This window comes from Armigeres subalbatus, chromosome 2, assembly GCF_024139115.2.
Source record: "Armigeres subalbatus isolate Guangzhou_Male chromosome 2, GZ_Asu_2, whole genome shotgun sequence".
In the NCBI taxonomy this organism is placed as follows: domain Eukaryota; kingdom Metazoa; phylum Arthropoda; class Insecta; order Diptera; family Culicidae; genus Armigeres; species Armigeres subalbatus.
Window position 1 is genome coordinate 291,134,078 of NC_085140.1, and position 17,982 is coordinate 291,152,059.

Consider the following 17,982-nt stretch of genomic DNA (forward strand, 5'->3'; position numbering starts at 1 on the left):
TGCTTTTGTAAACAAAGATTCAAACGACGATTTGACGAATCTGATAGCTCTCCCACGCAAACCAACACCACCAATAGGTAGGTTAAGGTTTCCGCTACCTGTTGATGGTGTTGGTTTGCGTGGGAGAGCTATCAGATTCGCCAAATCGTCGTTTGAATCTTTGTTGACAAAAGCAGATAAGTCGTTTTGAAAATTTTGTCTTGCATTATCCAATTGATAATGGTAGCATAACCAAGCGGGGCTTATTGCAAGTGAAAGTGACCTCGGACTGGACGTGAGTTACCAGGCAGTCTGAAATTGGTCACTGGAGCTGCAGTAGAGCTAACACTTTCTAACTCCCGGGCTAAAGCTGACTTTATTAAAGACAGCTTTCATCCATAATACCACTGCCGGACAGTGGGGGTTAGATTGAAGATACACACACACACAGTTCAAATATACATGGAACTTACCCTACCCTAATTTAATATCCAATGCAAAACAGCTGGCTCTAAGAATTTGATTTGTTCTCGTCACTTAACGGGTGATTCATAATAGCCCACTGCGCCTGAACCAATGCACCACTTATTCGAGATTTCCGTTAGTCATCCTGAATAACGCACGCGCGCAAGGGCTATGACGACAAACGTACTTTTGCACATCATCGGCGATCATTTTGATGGAGTCGTGCTTTAGCACCCTTTCTACCTCTAAAGCAAAACACCGGCAGTTAAAAAGCAATACACCGGGTAGTGGACAATGACCCAATATGCACCTCTTGAACTTTCAGATGTTTTGCTCAATATGAAGTGAAATATCGAATCATTCCAACGTGTTTAGACAAAATATAAAAGATTAGCAACAACTCACACAGATTTCCTGCTCAAAACATCTAAAGATTTTCTAACCAATTCCAATTAGTTAAAAAATGTGTGCGAAACGGCACAAGTGGTTTGGAAAAATGACAAACTTGCATGGCGAATGAACGGTGGCAGCCATGTTGGTGGTTTACCATAGCGATTTACACGTAAATCGTACAAACCTCAACAAATCGCATACCGTTGAACTTCAGAGAAAATCAAGTGATTTCCTTAATATTGTTGTTACATCTCAATTTTTAATGGCTAAATGCTAAATCGGTCTTGATCATGGTTCTTCCCATGGATGCATTTCATACCATTCTCCCATACAGACATTTCAATAGTAGACGAGTTCTAGCAGCTTTCCCGGGTAGTGATGAATAACTAAACAACAACATATTTTGCTGTGTTATCTGTGTTTGCCATTCTTAAGTCATTCAAACATAACAAAAAATAAAATCTGACCATCATAATAATATCTAATCTAATAATTACTATTACCATAACGTAGAGAAAAAAAAGCACATTGTTAATATTTTCAAGCAACTGAATTGATATTTTCTTTTTCGAATTTTTCTCGAGCCATATTTTCCCGACAAGGCAATGTCAGTGAATATGTTTGTAATTTTAGCAATTACGCCAATATAAAATTTGGTCATTCGGATATTCATATATTAAAAACAAAAAACTTTTTTTTCGATATTTCGTTCTACGCGGGTTCATATCGTGCATAACTTTTGTTGTAATGCTCTGGCCTCTCCAGGAAGCTGCTACTGTTGATGTGCAAAATCATGTGTGCTTCAAGATGCCTTTCGAAGGCGTTGGACAAGGTAAAAAATGCTTATTGGCCGCTGCTCAAGCGAACCTAACGCATGCTTCCACCTGCTTAAGATAGTAGACGATTTTTGATTAGATTATTTGAGAGTTACACGACACGTGGATGAATAATCTCAATGAAACCACCTGTGGTTTTATTTCCTAAGGAGAAAAACCAATCACGATTTTTCAGGATTTCACAGAATTGAATATTTTAGTTTCCCAAACACCTAAAAGTACACGCAACGCTCTTTACAGCAAATGACACACCGCGTGTCTTTATTCTTATGGGAATATAGCTTTGCCACGTTTCATCGAGTGCATTCGTACTGATAACAGTTCTCCCGCCTCATCTATCTCTCCCACTTCGAAAGATTTGTATTTAAATTGAACTGAGGATGGAATGGCTTTGAATTTAGTTGAGATTTAAACAAAAGTCGGATGAGGTTAAACATGGATTTTGGTTCGGTTCGTCATGAATTTGGGATGGAATGCGATTTGAACTGAATAAAAAATTGATTTTGATCAAATTTAGTTTAGTTTCAAATGGAACTTGTAATTGGGTTTGGGTTTGGATTGCTTTCTGATTGATTTGGGTTAAATTTAAATTGAAGATTAATTAGATTTGGATTAGATTTGGATTGGATTTGATTTGGTTTTGGATTGGGTTTGGATTGGATTTGGATTGGATTTGGATTTGGATTGGATTTGGATTTGGGTTGGATTTGGATTGGATTTGGATTGGATTTGGATTTGGATTGGATTTGGATTGGATTTGGATTGGATTTGGATTGGATTTGGATTGGATTTGGATTGGATTTGGATTGGATTTGGATTGGATTTGGATTGGATTTGGATTGGATTTGGATTGGATTTGGATTGGATTTGGATTTGGATTTGGATTTGGATTGGATTTGGATTTGGATTGGATTTGGATTGGATTTGGATTGGATTTGGATTGGATTTGGATTGGATTTGGATTGGATTGGATTTGGATTTGGATTTGGATTGGATTTGGATTGGATTTGGATTGGATTTGGATTGGATTTGGATTGGATTTGGATTGGATTTGGATTGGATTGGATTTGGATTTGATTTGGATTGGATTTGGATTGGATTTGGATTGGATTTGGATTGGATTTGGATTGGATTTGGATTGGATTTGGATTGGATTTGGATTGGATTTGGATTGGATTTGGATTGGATTTGGGTTTGATTAGGTTTGAATTTGAATTGGATTTGACAAGGATTTGAAATCGAGTTGGATTGGACTTGGATTGGATTTGAATTGTGTTTGGATTGAATTTGGATTGGATTTGTATTGGATTTGGATTGGATTTGGATTGAAACTGAATTGGATTTGGATTGGATTTGGATTCGATTTCGATTGGATTTGGAGTGGATTTGGATTCGATTTGGATTGGATTTGGATTGAATTTGGATTTTATTTGAATTGGATTTGGATTGCATTTTGATTGTATTTGGATTGGATTTGGCAAGGATTTGAAATCGAATTGGATTGGATTTGGCAAGGATTTGAAATCGAATTGGATTGATTTTGGATTGGATTTGGATTGGATTTGGCAAGGATTTGAAATCGAATTCGATTGGATTTCATTTGGTTTTGGATTGGATGTGGATTTGGATTGGATTTGGATTGGATTTGGATTGGATTTGGATTGGATTTGGATTGGATTTGGATTGGATTTGGATTGGATTTGGATTGGATTTGGATTGGATTTGGATTGGATTTGGATTGGATTTGGATTGGATTGGATTGGTTTGGATTGGTTTGGATTGGTTTGGATTGGTTTGGATTGGTTTGGATTGGTTTGGATTGGTTTGGATTGGTTTGGATTGGTTGGATTGGATTTGGTTTGGTTTGGTTGGTTTGGATTGGTTTGGATTGGTTTGGTTGGTTTGGATTGATTTGGATTGGTTTGGTTGGTTTGGATTGGTTTGATTGGATTTGGGATTGGTTTGGATTGATTTGGTTGGTTTGGATTGGTTTGGATTGATTTGGATTGGTTTGGATTGGATTTGGATTGGTTTGGATTGGTTTGGATTGGTTTGGATTGGTTTGGATTGGTTTGGATTGGTTTGATTGGTTTGGATTGGTTTGGATTGGTTTGGATTGGATTTGTATTGGTTGTATTGGTTTGGATTGGATTTGGTTTGGTTTGGATTGGTTTGGATTGGTTTGGATTTGGATTGGTTTGGATTGGTTTGGATTGGTTTGGATTGGTTTGGATTGGTTGGATTGGTTTGGATTGGTTTGGATTGGTTTGGATTGGTTTGGATTGGTTTGGATTGATTTGGATTGGTTTGGATTGATTTGATTGATTTGGATTGATTTGGATTGGTTTGGATTGGTTTGGATTGGTTTGGATTGGTTTGGTTGGTTTGGATTGGTTTGGATTGGTTTGGATTGGATTTGGATTGGATATGGATTGGTTTGGATTGCGTTTGGATTGGTTTGGATTGGTTTGGATTGATTTGGATTGGTTTGGATTGATTTGGATTGGTTTGGATTGGTTTGGATTGGTTTGGATTGGTTTGGATTGGTTTGGATTGGTTTGGATTGGTTTGGATTGATTTGGATTGGTTTGGATTGATTTGGATTGGATTGGATTGGTTTGGATTGTATTTGGATTGTATTTGGATTGGTTTGGATTGGTTTGGATTGATTTGGATTGGTTTGGATTGGTTGGATTGGTTTGATTGGTTTGGATTGGTTTGGATTTGATTTGGTTTGATTTGGATTTGATTTGGTTGAATTCGGACTGGTTGGACTGGATTTGGATTGGTTTGGAATGGTTTGGATTGGTTTGGATTGGTTTGGATTGGTTTGGATTGGTTTGGATTGGTTTGGATTGGTTTGGATTGGTTTGGGTTTGGTTGGATTGGATTTGGATTAGATTTGGATTGGGTTTGGATTAGATTTGATTGGTTTGGATTGGTTTGGATTGGATTGGATTGGTTTGGATTGATTTGGATTGGTTTGGATTGATTTGGATTGGATCTGGATTGGTTTGGATTGGTTGGTTTGGATTGGTTTGGATTGGATTTGGATTGGTTTGGATTGGTTTGGATTGGTTTGGATTGGTTTGGATTGGTTTGGATTGGTTTGATTGGTTTGGATTGGTTTGGATTGGTTTGGATTGGTTTGGATTGGTTTGGATTGGATTTGGATTGGTTTGGATTGGATTTGGATTGGATTTGGATTGGATTTGGATTGGATTGGATTGGATTTGGATTGGATTTGGATTGGATTTGGATTGGATTTGGATTGGATTTGGATTGGATTTGGATTGGATTTGGATTGTATTTGGATTGAATTTGGATTGGATTTGGATTGGATTTGGATTGTATTTGTATTGTATTTGGATTGATTTGGATTGGATTTGAATTGGATTCGAATTGGATTTGGATTGGATTTAGATTTGATTTAAATAGGATGTGGATTGGTATTGGATTGCATTTTAGATGGATTTTGATTGGACTCAGATTGAATTTTGTTTTGATTTGGATTGGATTTAGGTTGGATCTGTATTAGATTTAAATCTGATTTGTATTGGATTTGCGTTATATTTGGTAAAGAAAATTATTTTGAGCTTTTTATTGGAATGTCTTAACTTGTTATAAGACGAGTTTGTACCATCCCATTTAATTCCACCACTTGATTTTACCTTGGCAGATACGCATTTCGACCTCAACAGTAAGGTCGTTTTCAGTTTCTCGTACTTAACTCGACTTGAAGAAAAGCTGCGTTCATTTTCTTCAAGTCGAGTCAAGTACGAGACCCTGAAGACGTTCTTACTGTTGAGGTCGAAATACGTATCTGTCAAGGTACAATCAAGTGGTGGAACTAATTGGGATGGCACAAACTCGTCTTATGACAAATGGTTATATTTGGGCTGGATATGGATTACATTCGCATCAAAAGCGGCTAGGGGTGTAATTGAATTCGGAATTGATTTGAGTTAGATTTTGATTGAATATAGATTGAATTTTGCATTGAGCTTGAGTTGGATTGGATACTTATTAGATTTGGAGTTCAATCAATTCGATTGTTATTTGATTTGCGATTGACTTGAAAAGGATTTTTCGTTTGATTTTGATCGAATTTCAATTTTGATTGAGATGGGCAATGTCTTGGTTTTTATTTGGATTGGAATTTGTTGGTCAAGTTGCCACAACTTGAATTGGCGCAAATCCAAATAATTGTTCATCACTGGGAAGAACCTTTAAGATCTCCTGGAAAAATCGTTAAGTTGTGTTATTGTATGTAAAAAAATATCACCCAACCGGCGGTTGTTAGATTTTCTAACAATTATGTATAAAAACATTGTAATTCCTACATGGTTCAATTAAACCAGAGGAAAAATCCTAACTGCCAGAGGCAATTGAAATGTATTAATAATAACTAAAAAGTAACATAGCAAATAAGGATGATAGTGTTAATAAAACACAGATCACCTAGTCTAAGAGATGAATGCATGTATTAGATAATTAGCAAATAAAATTAGTTTAAAAAAAAAACAATTATGTATAAGAATCTACCAAAACCTGTTTAAGAACTGGGCATATGCGTTAGATTCTCATACAAAAAATGTGAGAAAAGCTTACAAAATTGTTAGATTCTTGTACAATATTTGTATAAGAATCTAACAATTTCGCATATGCCCAGTTCTTATACAGGTTTTTGTAGATTCTTATACATAATTGTTAGAAAATCTAACAATCGCCGGTTGGGTGAGGAAGATGTTGGCTATTGTCGACGATCACCTTTCCTGGCGCTTCTCAGTTTAAATAGCTTGATTAAAGCTACTCACTTCGTCCGATTACGACAGCAAGGTTACTCAAAGTCCCATTACTGAATCCTGAAACTGAACTGAAAGTCATCGAAATTCAAATTAATAAGAAAAATATTCCTTAATCTTCGTAAACAGATATCACGATTGGCGGAACCATTTTTTATTAATTGATTTTTCTAGGCTATTAGATTTATTACTCACTTTCGCCTTTAATTATTTAGATCCGATTGTTGAATGCGATGGATTCATTTTTACATTATAGTTTGGGAAAGAGGGTATTTTGAAGACTCTTTCTATTATTGTTTCCGCACTGAGCCAGGGCTGCCTTGAAACTTTGTTTCTTCGGCGTAAGAATGAAAAACGAGAATACGATGTGGACTGACAATTCTATGTATTAAGAATTAATACTGCAATGTCTCAGGTCATTTAGTATCTGTATGACATTACCCAAAATATGTCGATACCTTTGTGGTTACTTTTGGTTTTTTGATCTACGGCCCCTAACTGTAATTTATTTTTACAGCCGGTAAAGTGAACCTCGTTCGAATCATCATCAGCCACAATGACGGTCCCAGAAAGCAATGGAGCTTTTAACAATAATACAGCCACTCAATCTATTACGGCTAAATGGCCTTCCTACTATCGGCATCCATTCCGAACGGTGAATCAGTGGATTCTAGGGAAACGCCGGGATGACGATACTGGGGGCCTCTGGCGTATACACGATTCGCTCTATGACCTCACGGAGTTCATCAACCTTCACCCCGGGGGAGCAGACTGGATAACCTGCACCAAGGTACGGTGTGAATATTTATAATGATTTTTTTTTTCACCATCGTGTTATCGCCTTCTCTAGGGAACGGACATCACGGAGGCCTTCGAGGTTCATCACATCGGGGGTCGAGCGGAACAACTGCTGCCAAAATATCGCGTCCAGGCGGCAGAAGCTCCTCGCTTTGTCCGATTCACTTTCGACGATAGTGGATTCTATAGAACGCTAAAACGGCGAGTTCAGGCCAAGCTAGCGACGATCGACAAACGTGCCGCTCGAACCTCGGAGGTGATTTTGGATTCCCTTTTGTGTGCCTCCTTTGTCCTGGCCTGCGTGGCCATCAATCGCCATAGTTACCTGTTGGGGGCATTGTGTGGATTATTTGTGGCCTGGACGATGATCGGCGCGCACAACTTCTTCCACCGGAAGGACAACTGGCGGATGTTGGCCTTCAATTTGGCCTTCTTCAGCTACAGGTTTTTGATTGAGGGTTAGGTGTAGAAATCAGTTTCTTATCTTGGTTTTGTTTCAGGGAGTGGCGAGTAGCGCATGCCATCTCACACCACTTGTTCCCCAACTCGTTGCTTGACCTGGAGATATCGTTATTCGAGCCGTGGCTGTGTTGGCTGCCGAGTTCATCCAGGAAGAATCTCCTACAAAGGTTCGGATCGTGGGTGTATGGCCCGCTAGTATACGCTGGGATGTTCATGTTTGAATTTGGAAAAAGGTAATTTTGACATCCATCTGCTGAATTGTACGTTACATATTTGTGTTCGTGATGTTTCCACTATTTAAAAATAATTATGTATCAACAAAAATACAAAGTGTTAGCGTCAGCTCCTTTCAATTAAAGAGAAAAAAAAGGGAATCGAAAAAGAAACTTTTGGCGTTTGTAAACGTCAAACGTCCGTTAGGTGACTTGAAAAATGTTATTTGAGCATGTGCTTAACTTAATGATAAAGATAGATAAAATAAATAAACATTTGAGGAAAAATGTGATCTATTCTCAAGGCAATACTATTTCGTTTAGTGAGAAAGGCACTGTAGAAGGAAAACAACAAAATTAGTTTTGAATTTGCTCTTATTGGAGTCCAGTTAGACTTTTCTGGTGTAGATTTTGATTTAGTATAAATTACCAGGGTAATTAATTTAATCGATTTTCCAAAGTCAAAATAAGTTAACAATTCATTGCTCTGGCTATAAAGTTTGTGATAATTAAGAATGTCTTAAGTAGAAAATGGAACGCTTATCTGTTGATACATTATTATGTTTTAAAATCGAGAACGATTTGTAAGTTTTATGTTTCTCCACGAAGTGGATCAAAAAAGTTTATTTATTTTCCTCGTGTCTTATAGATGGCTAGAAATGATGTGGACGAGGAAAAGCTCATTCCATGCCGATGATGCAATATTTGTACTCTTGCCGCTCACTATGTGGATGACCAGCAATACTTGTTTTTTGATTGTGCTAAAAATGTGGTTCCTCATAGTGCTGGTTGCGAGTTTCGTTTTCGGAGCAATCGGAGTGAATGCGGCTCATCATCACCCGGAAATAGTGCACTCTGGTGATTTGATTCCGTAAGTCGATGGACAATTTCGAGATCATTTATTTGCTTGACGACCAAATTGCTTTTAGAGCGGATATCGACTTTGGCGTGTACCAACTGGCATCGATCATCGATCGTGCCGATGTGAGGGGATCGCACTTCAGAGTGCTGGTTAGCTTCGGCGATCATAGCTTGCATCATCTCTTCCCGACGCTGGATCACGGAATATTGTCGCAGCTGTATCCGGTGTTCTACGAAACTTGTGCTGAGTTTCAGTTAGAGCATCGTGAGCAGTTCATGCTGCAGGCGGTCATTGGGCAACATCAACAGCTAGCTCGAATCGAGCCAAATAATTTCATGCCTTCGAAACAGAATTATAAGTGACGGGATCATGATTTTTCAAGTATGTACATATTGTTGGCTGTGGAATAGTATAAGCGAAGGAAAACTCACATGTTTAAAAAATTAAGCTAAGCTGCTTTATCTTATTTATTTTTAAACAAATATACATATACATGTTGTTTTGGAACATTATTATGAAACAAGTTAACAGAAAATAGAGTAAGGTGGGGCAAGAGTACTCGATAAACTAACAGCTTTTTCTTTGTTAGTGCAAAAAGATTTTTCTGATTTTTCCATTCCTTGTGACCTAAAACATGAAGCACGAAAGTGCCTGGGTATAAAAGTGGGACAATACTTACAAACCAAGATGAATACAGTACTAGGTGCTCCAATCTGCCAAGTTTGTGGAAGAGAAAAAGGCGGGGGTGAAAAATTTATTTTCAGTGCAAAACGAAAACAAACCGGCTGGCTCTCCCATACTAAAATCCAAAATGGATGAATCGTGAATTTGGCAGATTGGAACACCTAGTTGTGTATTCATCTTGTTACAAACCTTCCGCTCTATTGAAACAATTTGACGATTTGACAGCAAATGCGATATTTCAATTTTGTCACTGCGTCTCTTTGGGGCCTACTTTGGATGTGGTGGAGTTTGACACTAGGATCTGTTGAACTTATATAAAGAGCTGCATCTATCCGCAAAATCAGGCCTTATTATAGCGACCTTGACCCGACTCATCGTGCTCCAACAGCACCTGTTCTGGTATTCAACGGCTGAATATGAAATACTATTCCCCGGCAGCTCTAAGGTGGCAGCCCCTGGATAGGAACCTTAGGCCAACAACCTCCTGTTTCCGAAACCGTTCGAGAAACCAGTAAAGATAGATCGTGAACTGATTTACCGACGACGATTTTTAGGTCGGAATCCTGGTACTGAGTGAAGTGCGTTGGCCAAACTTTGGAGAACGCAAACTACCGACGGGACAAGTATTGTTATATTTCGGTAATCAAGGGAACCCCGGCACCGAGGAGTTGGTTTCCTACACGTTTTGCAAATTAATTGGTATCAGTCAACAAAGCAAGCGAATGTGTAATTGAGTCGATGAAAGCAGAGATTCGGGTTAGTGTCTTGGCGGAGATCAAAAACTAAATTCGTTCAAATTTCAAAACTTTGATCAACTCTGTGCCTAGTAGAAGCATAAGTACTAGAACGCTAGTGGCGCTGTAGTCATTAAAAGTATTTTGCCAAAATATGCTTCCACAAGCCTAACTTGTCGGCTTATTATACATAATGTTGTAGTGCATGCACTGGCGGAGACAGAGGTGGGGCACCACGCGATGCAATCACACCATTGTTCTCGAAGGCTATTGTTCTTGGGCATAGTGGTGCCCCACCAAAAAACAATAGCTGGCTCCGCCAGTGAGTGCATGTTTTGTTTCATTACCAACATTGATTTGACACTTGTAGTACCGGTACTTTGGCTGCCAGATCAAAGTGACCTAGATGTTAGTCACGCGAACAGGAACGACATTAGCAATCTAATACTTATGCATCTACTCTGCCTCGTACACCAACATCTTTCTACCAGACACTGCTTTCCCCTTCTTCGAGAACCAAGCGACTGCGTGTAAACGACGACGATGAAGCCTTTTTCGATCGACGTCCAGCTAAGGCTATGTGTGGAATCGGTACCTGTGCTGCGGATACGAATAAAGTGGCCTCGGAACCAACTGAGCGAGATTCTGACAGATTCTGGTTATATTTGTCGGGTATTTCACCAGAAGTTCCGGAGTTTAAAGTGACCAAACTGGTAAATCTAAGTTGAAAACCACCAATCTTCGAGTTATGAAGCTAGTTCCTCGAGGAAAGGATGTCAGTTCTCTTTCATTTGTATCCTACAAAATCGGAATGCTGCCCGAGCTTAAACCCATCGCACTTGCAACTGAAACATGGCCTCGCGGAATTCGCTTCCGGGAATTTGAAAATTTAGGGAATAGGAAGCAGTTTTTTTGGAGGTCAGATTGAATGACACCCCACCCCACCGTCCTGACCGAAACACCTGTTGCACCGTCCATTCATCCTCGATAGATCTAGTGGAAAGCCCCATCCCCAACAATGAAAAATCACCTGTACGCTTCGTTTCCCCTGGCCACGTAATACCTTTCGTCTCGCTTTCATCCACTGTACCAGCACCGCATGTTAATTCACCGCCACTCAGAAGACAAAACGCTCATTTAACTGTTTATTACCAGAATGTGGGTGGCATGCGAACCAAGACCAATGATTTTTTCCTGGCGACGGACTCCAGCGATTATGACGTCATCGTGCTAACCGAGACGTGGCTCCGTAGTGATGTAAGTATTGCTGAATTATCGTCTAACTAAAATACATACCGTTGTGACCGTAACACTGCCACCAGCAGATTCCAGAGAGGCGGTGGTACGCTAATCGCTGTAAAGAGATCTATCGCTAGCACACCCGTGCCTCTTGATAGAAGTGACTCGCTTGAGCAAATTGTTGTTAAACTTTCTTTCACTGGTAAAAGTGTTTACATCCTATGTGGATTTATCTAAGGCCAAATACAGAGCTTGAAAAAATTGTCGTTGTGTGCTGACTGTGTGCAGCAAATTATGAACAGGGCATCTCGCAGCGTTTCTGTGATTTTTGTTGGCGACTATAATCTGTCTCGCTTAATTTGGTCTAATTATTATTATTATTTATTCAGACTAAGGCCGAAGTGGGCTGTGCGGTTTATAAGAGTCTTCTCCATTCGACTCGGTCCATGGCTACACGTCGCCAACCACGCAGTCTACGGAGGGTCCGCAAATCACCTTCCACCTGATCGATCCACTTTGCCCGCTGCGCACCTCGCCTTCGTGTGCCCGTCGGATCGTTGTCGAGAACCATTTTCACCGGGCTACTGTCCGACATTCTGGCTACGTGCCCGGCCCACATGCAACTCGTGGTTCATTCGCCTCCTCAACGTACCGTCCGCCATCTGCACCCCACCATAGATGGTACGCTGCACTTTCCTTTCCAGGTCTCGTGTCCGTAGAGGACTACCGGTCTAATAAGCGTTTTGTAGATTGTCAGTTTGGTACGGCGGCGAACTCTATTCGATCGTAGCGTCTTGCAGAGTCCAAAGTACGTACGATTTCCAGCCACTATGCGTCTCCGAATTTCTCTGCTGGTATCATTTTCGGCAGTCACCAGTGAGCCCAAGTACACACATTCTTCTACCACCTCCATTTCGTCACCACCGATGCAAACTCGCGGTGGGTGGCTCACATTATCTTCTCTTGAACCTCTTCTTATCATGTACTTCGTCTTCGAGGTTTTGATGACTAGTCCGATCCGCTTGGCTTCCCTCTTCAGTCTGATGTAGGCTTCCTCCATCTTCCCAAAGTTACGTGCCATAATATCTATGTCGTCGGCGAAGCCAAATAGCTAGACGGACTTATTGAAAACTGTACCACTCTTGTTAATCCCTGCTCTTCGTATTACCCCTTCCAAAGCTATGTTGAATAGCAGACACAGAAGATCATCACCTTGCCGTAACCCTCTGCGGGTTTCGAAGGGACTCGAGAATGCCCCTGAAACTCGAACTACGCACATCACCCGATCCATCGTCGCTTTGATCAACCGTGTCAGTTTATCCGGAAATCCGTGTTCGTGCATTAGCTGCCATAGCTGGTCCCGATCGATTGTATCATATGCGGCTTTGAAGTCGATGAATAGATGATGTGTGGGCACGTTGAATTCGCGGCATTTCTGCAGTACTTGGCGAATAGCGAACACCTGGTCCGTGGTGGAGCGTTCGCCCATAAAACCCGCCTGGTACTGCCCCACGAACTCCCTTGCAGTTGGTGCTAGTCGACGGCATAAAATTTGGGAGAGTACCTTGTAGGCGGCGTTCAGCAATGTGATTGCGCGGTAGTTGCTACAATCCAGCTTATCGCCCTTTTTGTAGATGGGACACACGACACCTTTCATCCACTCCTGCGGCAAAACTTCCTCCTCTCAAATCTTGGTAATGACCCAGCGCTCTAGCCAGTGCCTCACCACCGTGTTTAAAAAGCTCTCCTGGTAGTTGGTCAACCCCAGGGGCTTTGTTGTTCAAGAGATGCTGCGCCTAGCTGCTCTTCCGTTGGGAGCGCCACTTCCAGCCGCCCAATGTTAAGCCGCGGCATCCGACTACGGCGTGTTGTACACCGTCGAGAGTTTTGAGCGCAGGCATACTGTAACGAGGTAGTGGTCGGATTCAATATTCGCACTGGGGTAAGTGCGGACGTTCGTGATGTCGGAGAAGAATTTACCGTCGATTAGAACGTGGTCGATTTGGTTTTCCGTTTCTTGGTTAGGTGATCTCCATGTGGCCTTGTGGATATTTTTTGCGGGGAAAGAAGGTGCTTCGGACTACCATTCCGCGGGAGGCTGCAAAGTTTATGCATCGTTGGCCGTTGTCATTTGATACGGTGTGCAGACCATCCGGTCCGATGACCGGTCTATACATTTCCTCCCTTCCTACCTGTGCGTTCATGTCACCGATGACGATTTTGACGTCCCGCAATGGACATCCATCGTATATCTGCTCCAGCTGTGCGTTGAACGCTTCTTTCTCGTCGTCGGGCTCCCTTCGTGTGGGCAGTGCACGTTGATGATGCTATAGTTGAAGAAACGGCCTTTAATCCTCAGCTTCCACATCCTTGCATTGATTGGCTGCCACCCAATTACACGATGACGCATCTTACCCAGCACTATGAAGCCGGTTCCCAGCTCTTTGGTGGTGCCACAGCTTTGGTAGAAGATAGCCGCTCGATGCCCGCTTTTCCACACTTTCTGTCCTGTCCACAAAATCTCCTGCAGCACCACGACGTCGAATTTGCGGAGATGTAATTCATCGTAGATCATCCTGTCGCAACCTGCGAAGCCTAGCGACTTACAGTTCCATGTTCCAAGCTTCCAATCGTGATCCTTTATTCGTCGCCTAGGTCGTTGTCGATTATATCGAGTCGCATTATCTCTTATATTGTTCGTAATTATTGGTTTTCCAGGTGGCTTATTGGGCCTGCGCAAACCTCCTGTCTCGTCGGAGGGCCGTCGTGTCAGGGCTGTTAAGCGTCCCACCTAACACCAGGACTTGGGCTTGTGCGCTTTGAGCGGCACACGGTCGCTTTGGTGGGGCCTACTTGCGGAGACATGCAGCTTTTTATAGGGATTTAACAGGGCCCAATGTCAAGCTTCACCACATCCTAGGCAAGCCCCACAACTCGCAGATGGCCTGGTCTTATGACGAGGATTTGGATTTTTACACCCCGATGAACGCATTGACGGAACAAGAGCTTGCGTTTACCGAGAATATGATTTCTAGTGGCTTAAAGCAGATTTGTAATGTGCGTAATACTAATGGACGAATTCTTGACTTGGCCTTCGTTAGCAATAGCAGTGAAACTGAATTGTTAGAAGCGCCATCATCGATTTTACCCCTTCACCATAAGCCATTAGTACTACTTTCAATGACACAAAGCACATTTTTCAGCCCTGTTACAAACGTAAATGAAATTACCATGATTTCAACCAATGTGATTACGATGCTGTTCTCCAGGAGCTACGAGTGCTGAACTGGCAGAATATTTTCCAGAGCAACAATGTTAACACAGTTGTTGCCCCTTTCTACAATGTAATCTTCAGTATGATAAGCAGCCACACGCCTTTCCGCAGAACACGTCCACTCCGGTCAAATACCCAACCATTGTGGAATACTGAACTGCGACACAAACGTAATGTCCTTCGTAAGGCGCGCCGCCGTTTTCTGCGTCATCGTTCCGAAGCTGCGTCTCTGCTTCCTTCCGTGAGTAGATTGCCCGAATCCAAGAGGAAGTGACAGTGAATCCGTCATATTTTTGGGGGATTTTTAAAGATAGGAAAGGAGCTGATTCGATACCGTTGGAAATGAGCTTCGGCGACAAAGCGAGTCATGACTTCGAAGCCTCTGTCGAACTCTTTGCCGACTTCTTCAAATCCGTCTACAACGCCAACTCTCCGCCGCATTCCCCGGAACTTTTAAATTCACTACCATCATGCGATATCCGTTTTCCACGTCCAACTTTCACTGTAGCAGATATCACCCGTGCACTAAACTCTATTGACCCATCCAAAGGCCCTGGATCAGATAAATTACCTCCCGCTTTTATTCGCCGATACTCAGAGGTACTTGGTAAACCTGTTTGTTGGATATTCAACCTCTATTTATCGGAATGTGTATTCTTCTTGAATACGTTGTCCAAGTATGGGCCCCTTACCAGGAATTTCATGCATCTCGAATCAAAAGAGTCCAACGTTCTTTTGTACGTTTCGCGTTACGTAGATTACCATGAGACGATCCGTTCCATTTGAAATTAGTGAAAACGGTGAGCTGTTTACAGAATTCTGTGGTAATAACGACATGGTTATTGGAGGATCGCTCTTTCCCCATCGACTAGTGCAGGAAGTCTCGTGTGTCTCTCGTGATGGGCAAACTAAAAATCAAATTGTCCACATCTGCCCAAAATGGAGACGGAGCTTTCTTGTTGTTCGGAATTAACGCAGAGCTAACATCGCGTCTGACGACACACGCCGACTATAAGATCCAGCTGTGAAGAGATCGTTCGTTGAAGTACTTGGAACTCGGGCAGCAGATGTTCCGGAAGGTGTCAGCATAGAAGAGCATCAAGAATATCTTTAGCAAAATAAGCGAGAACAACCTGGGTAAGCTGCGCACTCAGCGGAAGGAGTGGTTTACAGATGGATCCTGGCGGAAATTGAGAAGCGTAAAGAAGCACAGGCCGCGATAGAGTGGGCAAGAACAGATAGAGCAGCCCCATCAACGGTATTCGGCTTTAGAGAAGCCAGGCCACTGAAGGGGAGAAAGCTGCAACAACTGGCAATATTCGCCTCCTATACAATATCACACGACGTCTGAGTAGTGCAAGGATAAATCCGAGGATGCCGGTGAAAGACGGAACATGCCATTTACTCACCGACCCAACTGATCAGCTGAAACATTGGTTTGAGCGCTTCGAGCAACTTCTTCAAGTTTCGCGACCCGACCAACCATAAACATCTCGGCATGAGCCGCCAAGGGTGCGACGCATTACCCGTATCAACTCCGAAGCTCCATCATTGCAAAAGCCTGAAGCAGCCATCCGAAACTTGAAATCCAACAAGGCTCCGGCGGTTGCAAAGCAAGCTGAACGACGTGGCTGAACGCTCCTTAACGGCGGAGCGTGTCTCACCATCAACGTCAGAAAGACGTTGGTTGTCAACATGAGCATCCCTTCCAACTTTTCGGTAGCCGGGCAAGCAGTGGAGAAGATCGAAAACATTCAATATCGTGGCAGTCAGCGTCGGTTTGCGGAACCAAGATTGACGTAAGAGCACGGATCATAAAGGCTAGGACTGCTTTCGAAAGGTTACGAAATATATGGAGATCCAACCAGATTAGTCAACGCACTAAATTTCGGTGTGTATCAGAAGAAATCACACAGAAACTGCATGTGTTCATCATCCGATATCTACGTTATATAATTCGCGTCTGATGCCCTCACAACTGGATCTCTAATGCTGAAGCTCATCGACGATGCCACCAAAAACCGATATCAACAGAAATTCGAGATCGTAAACGGAGGTGGATCGACCACACTTTGAACATGTAATGGAAAAGTCTAATTCTCGAAAGATCGTTCTTGAGTGGAAATAAACCGCTTTACTTTATCCAAAGACTGCTCGATTTCATCTGAAAAGGTATTTTTTTAAATTGCTAGACGGTAATAATTGTCAAGCTTTCGATATATAGACTGCTCACTTTCAGACTGAGAAATATTATTGATAAGTTATGGTAGTTTGGAAGTAGTCGATTCAGATTATAACATCATTCAGTGCAACTATGCATCTGTTAATTTTACAATTATGCAAAAAAATTTAAATTTTTCATAAGAATTCAGAAGATATTCAGATGATATTAACAAAAAATTAAACAACTTTGGCTCTGACACGAGGCTTACAGCCCAAGTAACTTTTTAAGTTTTATACCGCTCTTGAAGACCATAATTTACTCTTCAAGAGTGTTATAAAACCAGCATAGAACCAAAATGTTACTAGGGAGGTAACTCATCCATAAAGGTTCGGACACCATTGCCACAATAATCTAGAATCAACTACTATTTAGACTTCATGAAAGTGGCTCTTAGTTATTGTCGAATGTAAAATTAAAAATGTACTCCTACTCAATCGATACTCTTGCCCTATCGAAAGAAAGGCAAATGTTCCACTTATTATATTGAATAAACTCATAAACATAGGGTTAGTTGGGTTGGAGATCATGTACGAAGCTATGTTAATACAAAACAAAGAATTGATGCGCTTGTTTCTTATTTTTTGTAATTTTTTCAGCAGAGAGCACGTAAGGTAACAGAAACGAAGCGAACATATATTCCGACTTTTGTGGCCTTTTTTGTAGGATTCGACCGTTCCCGGGATAGGTAAGATTGAAAAAGAGCTTTTCAATCTGAATAGCATAATGAACAGATCATCCTCGAAATAGTGTATGAATCGAAACAAAAATGAATCGAAAATTGATTCAGATTATTCTATCAAACTGTCAATGAGTATTCGTATATGATATATTGTTCAAAATATTCCATAGAATACATAGATGCTATATATACAATTTAAATTGAATAAAAATGCTATTGAATTTAAATACTGGTCATTTGAACTAATTGAAATAGATAGAAACAAATGTTCAGCTAAATGTAACATCGCTAGCAGTTCTAGTTGGATCCTAAAGCCCTATACAGTCAAACCTCCAT

At 41.3% G+C, this 17,982-nt stretch overlaps 1 protein-coding gene across 7 annotated transcripts in view; it reads left to right on the forward strand.

The window, feature by feature from the left end:
* LOC134212399 (cytochrome b5-related protein-like) overlaps positions 1–17,873 on the forward strand; it is a 198,092-nt gene extending 180,219 nt beyond the window's left edge. For 6 of the 7 annotated variants that reach the window (XM_062690195.1, XM_062690198.1, XM_062690193.1 and 3 more), the window contains exons 2-7: positions 6,996–7,268; positions 7,329–7,720; positions 7,777–7,971; positions 8,600–8,821; positions 8,880–9,193; positions 17,564–17,873. In XM_062690195.1, coding sequence (XP_062546179.1) covers positions 7,035–7,268; positions 7,329–7,720; positions 7,777–7,971; positions 8,600–8,821; positions 8,880–9,174 — 1,338 coding nt within the window. In that variant the 5' untranslated portion in view covers positions 6,996–7,034 and the 3' untranslated portion in view covers positions 9,175–9,193; positions 17,564–17,873. The remainder of the gene's footprint in view (positions 1–6,995; positions 7,269–7,328; positions 7,721–7,776; positions 7,972–8,599; positions 8,822–8,879; positions 9,194–17,563) is intronic. The other variant, XM_062690200.1, reaches the window with a different exon arrangement.
* The last annotated feature ends 109 nt before the right edge of the window (positions 17,874–17,982 follow it).